The sequence below is a fragment of the Heloderma suspectum genome, chromosome 2 (assembly GCF_057233095.1).
Source record: "Heloderma suspectum isolate Gila_16-S chromosome 2, 16-S_ref, whole genome shotgun sequence".
Taxonomy (NCBI): Eukaryota; Metazoa; Chordata; class Lepidosauria; order Squamata; family Helodermatidae; genus Heloderma; species Heloderma suspectum.
Genome location: NC_139459.1, coordinates 346,693,341 through 346,705,980, shown reverse-complemented (window position 1 = coordinate 346,705,980; position 12,640 = coordinate 346,693,341). Strand labels below are relative to the sequence as shown.

At 47.8% G+C, this 12,640-nt stretch overlaps 1 protein-coding gene across 2 annotated transcripts in view; it reads left to right on the top strand.

Moving 5' to 3' along the window:
- Positions 1-808: 808 nt before the first annotated feature.
- ABHD16A (abhydrolase domain containing 16A, phospholipase) overlaps positions 809-12,640 on the top strand; it is a 38,761-nt gene continuing 26,929 nt past the window's right edge. The window contains exons 1-3 of one of the 2 annotated variants that reach the window (XM_084840892.1): positions 809-954; positions 7,705-7,761; positions 8,803-8,869. In XM_084840892.1, the coding sequence (XP_084697018.1) occupies positions 823-954; positions 7,705-7,761; positions 8,803-8,869 (256 nt within the window). In that variant the 5' untranslated portion in view covers positions 809-822. The remainder of the gene's footprint in view (positions 955-7,704; positions 7,762-8,802; positions 8,870-12,640) is intronic. The other variant, XM_084840893.1, reaches the window with a different exon arrangement.

Below are 12,640 nucleotides of genomic sequence, written 5' to 3'. Positions count from 1 at the left end.
GGGGACAGCAGAGGATGAGATGGCTAGATAGCATCACCGATGCAATGAATATGAACTTGAGCATGCTCCGGGAGAGAGCGCAGGACAGGAAGGCCTGGCGTGCTATGGTCCATGGGGTCACGAAGAGTCGGACACGACTGAACGACTGAACAACAACTTTCTGTGCTCTTCAAAACAAACACAATTTGCAAGTAGCTGTGGTTAGTCCAAACATGCAAAAGTAACCGTAGGTCTTCATAACTGAGAGAACCTACAAGTGATATTAATATATGGGAAGCAAATAAAGCACACTTTTGAGCACTGGAAATGAATCCCATTGTACGCAGTGATATTTATAATGCAGTAAAATAGGGCTGCTCACTGGAAGGACAGATACTGAAGCTGAAACTCCAATATTTTGGCCACCTAATGCGAAGAGAAAACTCTCTGGAAAAGACCCTGATGCTGGGAAAGACTGAAGGCAAAAGGAGAAGGGGACAGCAGAGGATGAGATGGCTAGATAGCATCACCGATGCAATGAATGTGGACTTGAGCACGCTCCGGGAGAGAGCGCAGGACAGGAAGGCCTGGCGTGCTATGGTCCATGGGGTCACGAAGAGTCGGACACGACTTAAGGACCGAACAACAACAAAATAGGGCTACGTTCTCTTTAACTGCGGTTTCACATTGCCCGCCAGAATCGCGTTCTGGAAAACCAGAACGCTTTTGTCCCTTTTGTCTCCCTATAGGAAAGCCGGAAATGTAGCTCCGCCTGATTTGCCCACCCCCTTTCCCGCCGCCGCTGCTGCTGCTGCTGCCGCCCGGCTTCGGGTCCGTCCCAAGATGGCGAAACTGCTGAGTTGCGTTCTGGGCCCGCGGTTGTACCGGGTCTATCGGGAGCGAGGCCCTGCCAGATCCCGTCGCATCCGGGCTGAAGAGGACGATACGTCCCAAGCCGCCCTAGAGCCTTCTTGGGTGAGTCCATCACTTTCTAACTCCCCCTCTGGAGACTTGGTATTTCCCACGTCCCCCTTTATCTGTATAGAGGCTCGGGCGAAACCATTATTCCAGGAGTCCTGCTTTTCTTGATGTCAGCATGCTGTGGTCGGTGTCCCATGGATAATGGGTACCGATGGGTGATACCATTAAGATGGGGAGGGGTGCTGGAGAGTGCTGGAGAATTGAAGGAGTGAGCCCCCTTCACCCTTGTCTGACGTAGAACACACCCACCATGCAGAATGCCATTACCGAGGGCCTGGTCCATTTTTCTAGGATGAGACAGTCCGTTGTGAGATATGGGGGAGGAATTATTTTGACCTTGTGGATATTGGCAAAACAATGGGAGGTGAGCGATGTTGTAGGAAGAGAGCAGGAATGAGAGAGAGAATAAATAAGCCTATTAGAAGAAGAAGCTGGAATTTGGCATCTTTTTATTTCTTCCTCTGTTGTGCAAAGCGTCCTCTTTTTCCACCCCACCTTCCTCAAAATTAGGATTGTCACACTTTCCTGAAACGACCTGCTGTTCTAACAGTTACCTTGCAGACAAAGATCCAACAGGTGTGAGGCAGAGGTGGCATGGCATTGCTGTTAATGGCTACTCCTATTGTATGTCTGCCTTCTACTGAATCTGTTGTTATTATTATTATTATTATTATTTTAATATGTGCTCCACCTTTCTGCTTAAAAACCATCCAGGTGGTTCACAGTTAGAAGAACAAATTAAAACAATATTAAAAATGAACAAACCAGAGAATGAAAGCAACATTAAAAGCAGTCAGCAAAATGACAGTCTTCAGCCAAATACTTGGGAGAATAAAAATGTATTTACTTGACACCTGTTGTTGTTGTTCAGTCGTTCAGTCGTGTCCGACTCCTCGTGACCCCATGGAGCACAGCACGCCAGGCCTTCCTGTCGTGCGCTCTCTCCCGGAGCGTGCTCAAGTCCATATTCATTGCATCGGTGATGCTATCTAGCCATCTCATCCTCTGCCGTCCCCTTCTCCTTTTGCCTTCAGTCTTTCCCAGCATCAGGGTCTTTTCCAGGGAGTTTTCTCTTCGCATTAGGTGGCCAAAATATTGGAGCTTCAGCCTCAGTATCTGTCCTTCCAATGAGCACTCAGGGTTGATTTCCTTTAGGATGGACTGATCTGACCTCCTTGCAGTCCAGGGGACTCGTAAGAGTCTTCTCCAGCACCACAGTTCGAAAGCATCAATTCTTCGGCGCTCAGCCTTCCTTATAGTCCAGCTCTCACAGCCATACTTGACACCTACAACCTGATAAAGTTGGTGCTTTTCCTGTATCTTGAGATATGGGGTGCCACCATAGGGAAAGCTCAAGCCCCAGTCACCACCTGCCTAAACTAAGAAGGCATGTACTGGGAGCCAGGCCAGGGAGGAAGATTTCAAAGTTCAGGTATTGGGGAACATGGGATTCTACATTATACTGAGTCAGACCACTGGTCCATCTAGCTCAGTATTGTCTGCACTGGCTGGTAACGGGTGTCCAGGATTTCAGCAGGAGTCTTTCGGAGCCCTCTCTGAATATGCTGGGGATTGAACTTGGGATCTCCTGCATTCAAAGCATGTGCTCTACCACGGAGCTAGAGATGTTCCTCAAGTTAGTATGAGAGCAGACGTTTAGGGCTCTTAACAGTGAAACCCAGCACTTGGAATTGTGTCCAGTAGCAAATTGGAAGCCAGTGAAGATATTTTAGTCCTGGAAAACTGCATCCAGTTAGGCAAGTCCCAATCGGCAACCTGGTTGCTGAATTCTGAAGCAACGGAAGCTTCTGAATAGCCTTCAAGAGCAGCCCCACGTACTATACATCACAACAATCTAATCTGGATTGCATTGCATGCATAGAGAATAGATAACTGGGACAAGGCTGTCTCTATTCAGGAGACAACTTCAGCAAGCGTGCCAGCATAAGCTGCTAGAAGTCACCTCATGCCTCAGAGTCTGCCCTGGGCCTTCAGAGTAAGAGCCAGATCTAACAGCACCTGCTAGCTGTGAACTTGATTCTTAAAGGGAGGTGTGCTGCAATCCAGAACAGGTTGAACACCACCTCGTGGTTTAATAATTTGTAAACTTCAGAGAACATTTTCCGCATTGACTTGGCTGCAGAAGAACCCTTGGATTTATGCCATGGAACCACTGTGTTGCAGAGGATTCTGGGGCACACTAAGTTGACACAGGGCCTGTTAGCTCAGCTCACTGTTGGCCTGCATGATCTAACAGCGCACCCTACAATACTCCCAACTTCCCCTTCAGCTGTGGATTATAGGGGAAGATTGGTAGTGCTGGGCAAACTGTGTTTTTTGGAGGGTTGGGGGCTATTACTAATCTTCTCATTCAGGTACCCTTGATAAGCTTTCAGGAAACCCCAGGGTTCCCTTGACCACAGTTTGAAAATCACTATGCAAATTCATTACTGTTACCTTTTTAGACAAACCTGTTATGAGGAAAAGGCAGCATCAGTTTTGTGTTAGCACACACAGCTTGCAGCATGAGAAATGGGAGGATCAGGTTGCTCTGTCTCTTGGATCAGTGGCATCTTTGTGTAGATCTCCACTACTTTGACTAGAGATAACATAGTGGGATAAAAGTATCCTACACACACACACACACACACACACACACCGGGCTAACTTAACTCTCGCCGATACATCACATATTCCTCTACAAGGTGTATCTTCCAAACTTTAGGCCGAATCCAGACTTACTCATACTTAGAGGGGATGCATTGAGATCGGTGGGACTTAAGTCAATCATGATTTTAGTGGGTGCACTCTTATATATGATTAAGTCTGGATCCAACCTCTGACATGTTAATGACCAGCTAGCTTTGCAGGGAATAGATACAGAGGCTTCCGATGAGTCCTGCCTGATGGCCCACATAATAAGGTAGAGCTCAGAGTTCAATGGTTAGGGCTCTTGCAGATTCAGTCCCTGGGGTCTCGGGGAGCAGTGTTAACTCAGATCACAAATTTCTCACTATGGCTGGGAAACACCACTTCCTGGGATCCTGGAGAGAGCTGCTACAGTAAGGAGTAGACAAGTCTGAGCCTCGGCTAACTAGGAAAAGGTAACTTGATAGGTTTATCTTGTAGTTAGTGTGTAAAAAAAAAAACACCCCAGGCTGAACAAATAGTGGTGGCTGCCAGCTCAATAACTTTGGCTGGTGACAATTCTTAGATGGGACATGCTCAAAATAACCACATTTCCATCCAAGGGCTGTTTAATTTGCAGTCAGGGCCAGCTTCAGCACTGCAATGGGCCTTGTAGGTTATAGCTAAGGTTTGAGGAGAAGTAGCCTGCAAGTTCTTGGGCCTACTCAGCCTCTGGAATGTCAGAATCTGTGTGAACTTATCTCAGAGTAGAGCTGGGGGAGTCACCTCACTCCCTGTCCACCTGCTGATCTGGCCTTGGCAGGCAGGGAGGCTAGAAGCTGTCTGTGAGAACCTGACAGAGGTGGGGTTGCGGCTGCAGAACGGTCACCCAGGTTGAAGTGTCACTGCTGGAGTGCTGAGCAGTGATGCCCTGTTTAGACAGGGGCTGTGCTGAAAGGCTAAAGGCCCTTGTCTGTCAAAGGATCCGGAGGGGGTGTTTTACAGTCACACCTCCCCTTTTTAAGCTGATGCAAAGGCCTTTGCTAGGAACATCTCGTCTTCATCGCCCAAAGCCTTCTCTGGATCCATCATGGTCTGAGCTTTTGGAGGCAGTCTGCACATGGACTCTCCCTTAATTGGAAATTTGGATTGCTAAAGGCTTGCCATGAGAAGTACTGTGAGACTTTTCATAGACTTCAACTCTCGTTTGCTGTGGATTTTGTGTCTTTGTTCGTCGTCAGCTCAGCGTACTGGCAGGCTGGGTTTCATCTATGACTTTTGGACTTTCTCTGCCTGGATGCATGCAGTATGGAGTTAGCAATGCGAACGTGATAGCACGGAACTCCTTGCATGTCAGGATTTACCCATCCCTTGATCTTGATAGGCCTCGACCATGTAGCCTGGAGTTATCAACAAAAGATTCAAAGTTGGATTCTCTATGGGTGTAGTTTTGTTTAGGCCTTTCAAGAATTTAGACCTTGATTGCCTGATTGGGTCATTCCAGGAATCATTCCCATTCCTTGTCCAGGATTGGAACCCCATGTATGGATTGACTGGGTTAGATACGCCAGGAATCCCAAATCCCGTCCCTTGAGTTCAGAACCTTGAAGATGGCAGTGGGGAAAACACATTGATTAGGATCTCAGTCTTTGCACTGAGTGTTTAGCTTTGGACTGTTCTGGAATTGCATAGAGCCTATAGCTACTGACAGTCAGCTAGAAGATTTCCGAAGAGTGTAACCTTTAAGCTTTTGCTGTGGGATTTCCTGAAGTAAAGAAATCTCACCGATTTGGGTGATTGCCTGAGTGTGTGCACTGGGGGGATCGAGAATCCTGACACTGCTACCAGTGTAGCACAACATTCATAAAATGGCCACATCATACCTTCCAGCAGTATCTGTTTTCCTGCTGTGTGACATTTGCCCGCATAGACAGAATTTGTACTGTCTGTTTTTTCTGCCAGCTTTGTAACCTTCAGATACGCTGTCTGCCTCAAAGAATGAGGCTACAGCGCGCTGAATGTTGAAATGCTGAATGCTTCGGTCTTGTGCAACTGGGGTGTTACGTGGTGGCGAAGATGAATAACCTCGCAATATATATACATAAGAATGAGCTTTGTGAGAGAAATGTGAATCTGTTCATCATGTTTTGTGGCCCACCCTTCCTCCAGGAAACAAAGGGTGTCATGCGCAGGGTTATCTTGTATCATTTTGGATAACACTTTGCACGTTCTTTGAGGCTTGCTAGCAGATGCTGCAAAAGCTATCTCATTCATCTGCCTTGATTCGTATCGCTAAATTCCCCAATGGCTGCTGTGTCCCTAGGGCAGGGGTGAGCAACTTGTGGCCTACAACTCCCATGATCCCTCAGCAACAGCTAGGGCTGTTGGAAGTTGTAGGCCGAAACTTCTGGATGGCCACAAATTACACACCCCTGCCCTAGGGTTTAATTTTGAGCTAGAGGCTCACCAGGGGTCAGCCCTGGATAATACAAAATAAGAATAGGAAGAGAGTGTATTCAGTTGCACAGTGACCCCAGCCCAGGGGTGGGCAGAAGGTTAATTAGAACGTTCTGGTAGCATTCTGGGAGATTTGCCGTAGGGGAGGGGCTGAGCACCTGCTTTGCATGTAGAAGGTCCCAAGTTCAATCACTGGCGTCTCCAGGTAGGGCTAGGAAAGACTCCTGCCTAAAACCTTGGAGAGCTACTGCTCGTCAGTGTTGACAGTACAGGGCTAGATGGACCAGTGGCTTGACGCGGTATAAAGCAGCCTCCTGTGTTCCTAACTAAAGTAGTTATCACAAGATATAATGATGGACACAATTTGGATGGCTTTAAAAGGCAATTAGACAAATTCATGGAGGATAAGGCTATCAGTGGCTACTGGTCAAGATGGCTAGATTTTACCTCCAGTATTGGAGGCAGTATGGCTATGTACTGCAGTTGCTGGGGAACATAAGTGGGTGGGTGCTATTACACTTACGACCTATTTGAGAGTTCCCTGCAGACAGCTGGTTGGCCACTGTGTGAACAGGATGCTGGAGTAGAAGGGCCTTTGGTTTGATCCAGCAGGGCTCTTATGTTCTTAGATCAGCAGAGGTCTCCAATTCAGTTGTTTAATGAACATTTTTTTAGCCTTTATTGGACTCTCAGAATCCCTGTTCTGTAACCATTCGGATGTAGGGTTTGTACTTGTATATGCAGGTCATCCCACTGCAGGGCTCATGGGGTTCAGTGGGTAATGGCCTCTGCCCCCTGAGCCACCTTTTTGTATCTGGCTCCAGTTGGTGGACTTCAGGGTTCTGGTTTTAGAAAAGGATGAAGATCCCACAAGCCTAAGGTCTGCCCGCCCCTGCCACAGCTCATCGCTGCGAATCTATGACTGAGGGCAAGCCTTTCCAGGTCAGGGGACGTGGCTTTCAGAGAGGTGCCTCCTTGTAAAGCAGTCTCTTCCTTTCCCTCACCCATTTTTAGGGCTAGTGACAAGCCACCAGGGGTGAGGCTATAGTTCAGGCAGGGAAGTCCTTAATCCAAGGTGAGCCATCAAAATGGCTGCTGTGGTGCATACGTCTGAGGCAGCCTTAGAATCATAGATTCATAGAATCATAGAATAGTAGGGTTGGAAGGGGCCTACAAGGCCATCGAGTCCAACCCCCTGCTCAACGCAGGAATCCAAGTCAGAGCATCCCTGACAAATGGCTGTCCAGCCTTGTCTTGAAGGCCTCCGGTGTGGGAGAGATGCCTTCCGGATGTGTGGGACTGCAACTCCTATCATTCCCAACCAGCATGCTTGCAGTCTAACACATCCAAAGGGCACCTAGTTGGAGAAGGCTGTTCTGAGGTGTGTTACATCTGCATAACTACCAGTATAGCATCAGGAAAGTTTTCTGTCTTTAGGGGGATGGGATTTTGTTGCCTTTGCCTAATAGATCCAAATGCAGGGTTAACTGGTTAAGTTCTTTCAGGCATGCAGGCCCCTCGGAGTCAGAGGAAAAACATGCGCCAGCTCTTCTGAAGGGGGGGGGTCTTTTTCCCCAATCTCATTGTAATGCTGTTCTCCCTGCCCTTCTTCAAGGCTTAAAGCCCGAGCTCAGCAAATGTCCCACTTCTTCTCAACAGGAATCGTATTATCAGCCTCGGACCCTTGAAAAACATGCTGACAGCATCCTTGCACTGGTGAGTTTCCTCTCCACCCCATGTGCTCTATCTTGCAGCTGTTCTACAAGGCCTAATGATGCCGGGGGGGGGGGGGGGGGCGGTACGCAGCAGAATAAGGTGGTGGAGTGGGTTGTACCACTTAAGCCACAGATGGGATGCTATTATTGAATTGTCCCCAGCTTAAAACAAAAAGTGAGCAAACAAAAACTCGCTGCAAGTAAAAGGAAACCCACCGACCTAGCACATCAGATAGAATGGTCATGTAGTCCTGTTGACTCCCCTGCTGTGCTAGTTTTCTATTAGCAGGGAGGTTTTAGGGATATTCAGAAACATGATTACCTACAGCCTGAAGTGGTACTGTTCGTACCGTCACCTCATTCCCACTGTGTTCTGCTGCATACGCAGTCCTAGCACAAGTTTCATAGAAGAGGTGGTAGAAAGAGGTGATAGCATTCTGGACAGCTGCACTTCAAATGGCCATTTTTTTTAATGCTCCCCCATCTTTCAAACTCCTCTTCCCTGCATGTAACAATCTAGCACATTGAGGAGAGGATACATTAAATCTTTCCTTCTGGTGTGCTAGTTTCTTACCAGCACTGGGTTGTTCACATGTGGAAGCATTTGAATATATCACACACCCCTTCATTCTGACACGGTAGGGTCCAGAATGCTGCCATCTGATTCTGCATAATGAAGCCCATCTCAGGGAACTCAAGTTTTGTCCTTTCCCTCTCCTGGAACATTGCCTGTTTCTAAAAGGCTGTTGAGAGAAGCAAGGGATCATTAGGAGCATAATGAAAGCATGTTTACTTGCAACTCAGTCCCCCATGGTTTTTGCTAGTAGCCATGGCTACGCCCTCTCCATGGTAGAGTGTTGCACTTTCTAACCTCTGTTCCCTGTTTGCTCTAACCATTAAACTTCCCCTAGTACCCTTGGCCGCCTCCTTTCTGCTTTTAACCCAGTGCATCTGCCATAGCCGCTCCCCGCACCACCGCAAGAGTCTTGGAAACGTTGGTTCTCTGTGTAACTTATGCCCTTCCTTTGCTCTGTCCTTGCAGGCTTCCGTACTGTGGTCCATTTCCTATTACTCCTCCCCACTTGCTGTGTTTTACCTGTACAGAAAAGGTATGGGCTGCTGCTCTGTGTGAATCCCTTGGCGGGATGTGCTGGCTCCAGGGTAGCACTAGAGAGGTTCCGCCATCTGGGGACTACAAGGGGAGGGGCTGTAGCAAGCATGGCAGCAAGAGCCCCTGCTCTGCAGGCAGAAGGCCCCTGGTTCAATCCCCAGCATCTCCCGGTAGGAGCTAGGAAAGACCCCCGTGTGGACTCCCCGCGTGGAGAAACACGGCTAGTCCATGAAGACAGTACTGAACTAGAGGGACCGATGCTCTGGGTTGGTATGAAGCAGCTTCCTATGTATAGCGGTAAATCCCAGGCTCTGTGCTGGAACTGCTGGTGTGCTGTGAGGAATAAATTGACGTTTACTGTCGAGTGCAATGTACCTATCAATTGATTTCTTTGATTTGAATCCCACCTTTCTGCCAAAACATGGCACTCAAGGCGGCCAACAGTAGAAGCTGAATTAAAAACAAAATCTTAATTAAAACATAACAGAAGAACAAAGACATTAAAAACACAATTAAAAAATGCAACAATAAAAGAAATAAATAGCACCCAACCAATGAAAAAATCCTTCAGCAACAGGCCAGCTTATATGTCCAAGGCCTTCCTAAATAAAAATGTCTTTGCCTCCCAATGGAAGGACAACCAGGAGGAGGCCATCCTGAGCTCCCTCAGCAGGGAGTTCCAGAGCCTGGGAGCAGCCACCAAGAAGACCCTCTCTTGTGTCCCCACCAAACGTGGCTCTGAAGGTGGCGGGACTGAGAGAAGGGCTCCCCCAAGGATCTTAAAACGCAGTTAGGCTCATATGGGAGAAGACGGTCTTTCAGGTAGCCTAGTTGTATAGGGCTTTATAGGTTATAAGCCACACTTTGAATTGTGCCTGGAAACAGACTGGTACCCATTGAAGCTCTTGTAGCAAGGGAGTTACATGCTCCCTGTAACTGGCCCTGGTCCATAGTCCAAGGCCAGTTACAGCATTCCAGCTGTAGCATTCTGGGCCTGCCCACAAAGGAGGCTATCCACCACAACTGCCCACCCCACAGAGGACACCACCCCCAAAGGACACCCACCAGCATTTGCCCTCTGCATCTGCAGGATTGATTGCTCTGGCCTTGCCTCCTTCCAATCAGCTCCTGCTCTCTCTTTGAGTTTGGCAGTATTGGATTATTCAGTCAGTCCCAATACAGAGAAGCGCACTCACAGAGGCAGCCAGCCACCCGTTGCATCTCTGTGTGAGAGCCTCCTCTGGGTTTCCCTCCTTCCAGTCAGGAGGCACGCCCAGAACAGCGACTCATACAGACACCCACCGAAGGTGGCTGATTCTTACTCCCAAAGAGAGGGAAATATCCATCCAGTTTTAATTCGGAGAAAGGAGTACCTCGGCTCCGAGACATTTGGGCAGGGCTGTCTATTTTTACCTCCTTTTAAGGGCTGTTGCATATAGAAGAGTGTCATTCTTTGGCCGGGGGGGGGAGTGGGAGAACTGCCCTGGACCATGAGACAGCTGTCATGCCATACAGACAAAGGATCCCTTGTGGAGCTGGAGTGGCGAATGTCACGGAGCATTCCGAGTGCTCTCTCGGGCCCTGCAAATGTCTCCTCAAAAGTTCCTGTTGTTTTACGGAGCGTAATAGCCAGCCAGCTGAGGGGAGGGGCAAGGCTGAAAGAATTCACAGCCAAGGAGAGATTTGAGCTGTGGTGGTGAGGGGCTTCCTGGTTCTCAGCTCAGTCTCTTAGGGCGCAGGGGGAATGCTGGGAGTTGTAGGACGTTTCTCTGTCTAAACCTGCATAGGATTGCATCCTTAGAGACTTAGCAAATATTTTATTATACTTATAATTTACTTAATAATTCTATACCACTTCATATAATAAAATCTATGTATGTGATATGTACATAGTATTATTAGAAGTATGTTGTATTTTCCCTTTAGGAAGCTCGACCTATGGTCGTACCACCCTGAGCACACCCAATCTCATCTGATTTTGGAAGTGAAGCGATTTTGGAAGCAGGTTAGTACTTGGATGGGAGAAAGCTCAGAGCAGCTTATGAGGGGCTCCAAGCTGCCTCCCAGCCAAGCACTGATTATGCCCCCCCCCAATTCATTTAGCTTTTCTATATATTGTTGTTGTTCAGTCGTTCAGTCGTGTCCGACTCTTCGTGACCCCATGGACCATAGCACGCCAGGCCTTCCTGTCCTGCGCTCTCTCCCGGAGCGTGCTCAAGTTCATATTCATTGCATCCGTGATGCTATCTAGCCATCTCATCCTCTGCTGTCCCCTTCTCCTTTTGCCTTCAGTCTTTCCCAGCATCAGGGTCTTTTCCAGGGAGTTTTCTCTTCGCATTAGGTGGCCAAAATATTGGAGCTTCAGCTTCATTATCTGTCCTTCCAATGAGCACTCAGGGTTGATTTCCTTTAGGATGGACTGATTGGACCTCCTTGCAGTCCAGGGGACTCGTAAGAGTCTTCTCCAGCACCACAGTTCGAAAGCATCAATTCTTCGGCGCTCAGCCTTCCTTATACATTACTACTGGGAAAACCATAGCTTTGATTAGATGGACCTTTGTCGGCAAGGTGATGTCTCTGCTTCTTACTATGCTGTCTAGGTTGGCCATAGCTTTCCTCCCAAGGAGCAAGCGTCTTTTAATTTCATGGCTACAGTCACCGTCTGCGGTGATCTTGGAGCCCAAGAAAGTAAAATCTGTCACTGCTTCCATTTCTTCCCCTTCTATATGCCAGGAAGTGATGGAGCCAGATGCCATGATCTTCGTTTTTTTAATGTTGAGTTTCAAACCAGCTTTTGCACTCTCCTCTTTCACCCTCAACAAGAGGCTCTTGAGATCCTCTTCGCTTTCTGCCATTAGGGTGGTATCGTCTGCATATCGGAGGTTGTTGATAATTCTCCCAGCAATCTTAATTCCGACCTCTGATTCATCCAACCCGGCATTTCTCATGATGTACTCTGCATATAAGTTAAATAAGCAGGGTGACAATATGCAGCCTTGTCGTACTCCTTTCCCAATTTTGAACCAATCGGTTGTTCCATGTCTGGTTCTTACTGTTGCTTCTTGACCCTCGTACAGGTTTCTCAGGAGACAGGTAAGGTGGTCTGGTACTCCCATCACTTTAAGAATTTGCCACAGTTTGTTGTGATCCACACAATCAAAGGCTTTAGCGTAGTCAATGAAGCAGAAATAGACGTTTTTCTGGAATTCTCTTGCTTTCTCCATGATGCAGCGAATGTTGGCGATTTGATCTCTAGTTCCTCTGCCTCTTCGAAACCCAGCTTGTACTTCCGGTAGTTCTCGGTTCGCATACTGCTGAAGCCTAGCTTGTAGGATTTTGAGCATCACCTTGCTGGCATGTGAAATGAGCGCAATGGTGCGGTAGTTTGAACACTCTTTGGCGTTGCCCTTCTTTGGAATTGGAATGTAAACTGACCTTTTCCAGTCTTGTGGCCACTGTTGAGTGTTCCAGATTTGTTGGCATATTGAATGCAGCACTTTAACAGCATCACCTTTTAGGATTTTAAATAGCTCGACTGGAATACTGTCATCTCCGCTAGCTTTGTTGTTACTAATGCTTCCTAAGGCCCACTTGACTTCACTCTCGAGGATGTCCGGCTCAAGTTCAGTGACCGCACTATCATGGCTATCAGGGACATTCAGATCTTTCCTGTATAGTATTCTTTCCACCTCTTCTTAATCTCATCTGCTTCTGTTAGGTCCCTGCCTTCTTTGTCCTTTATCATGCCCGTCTTTGCACAAAACGTTCC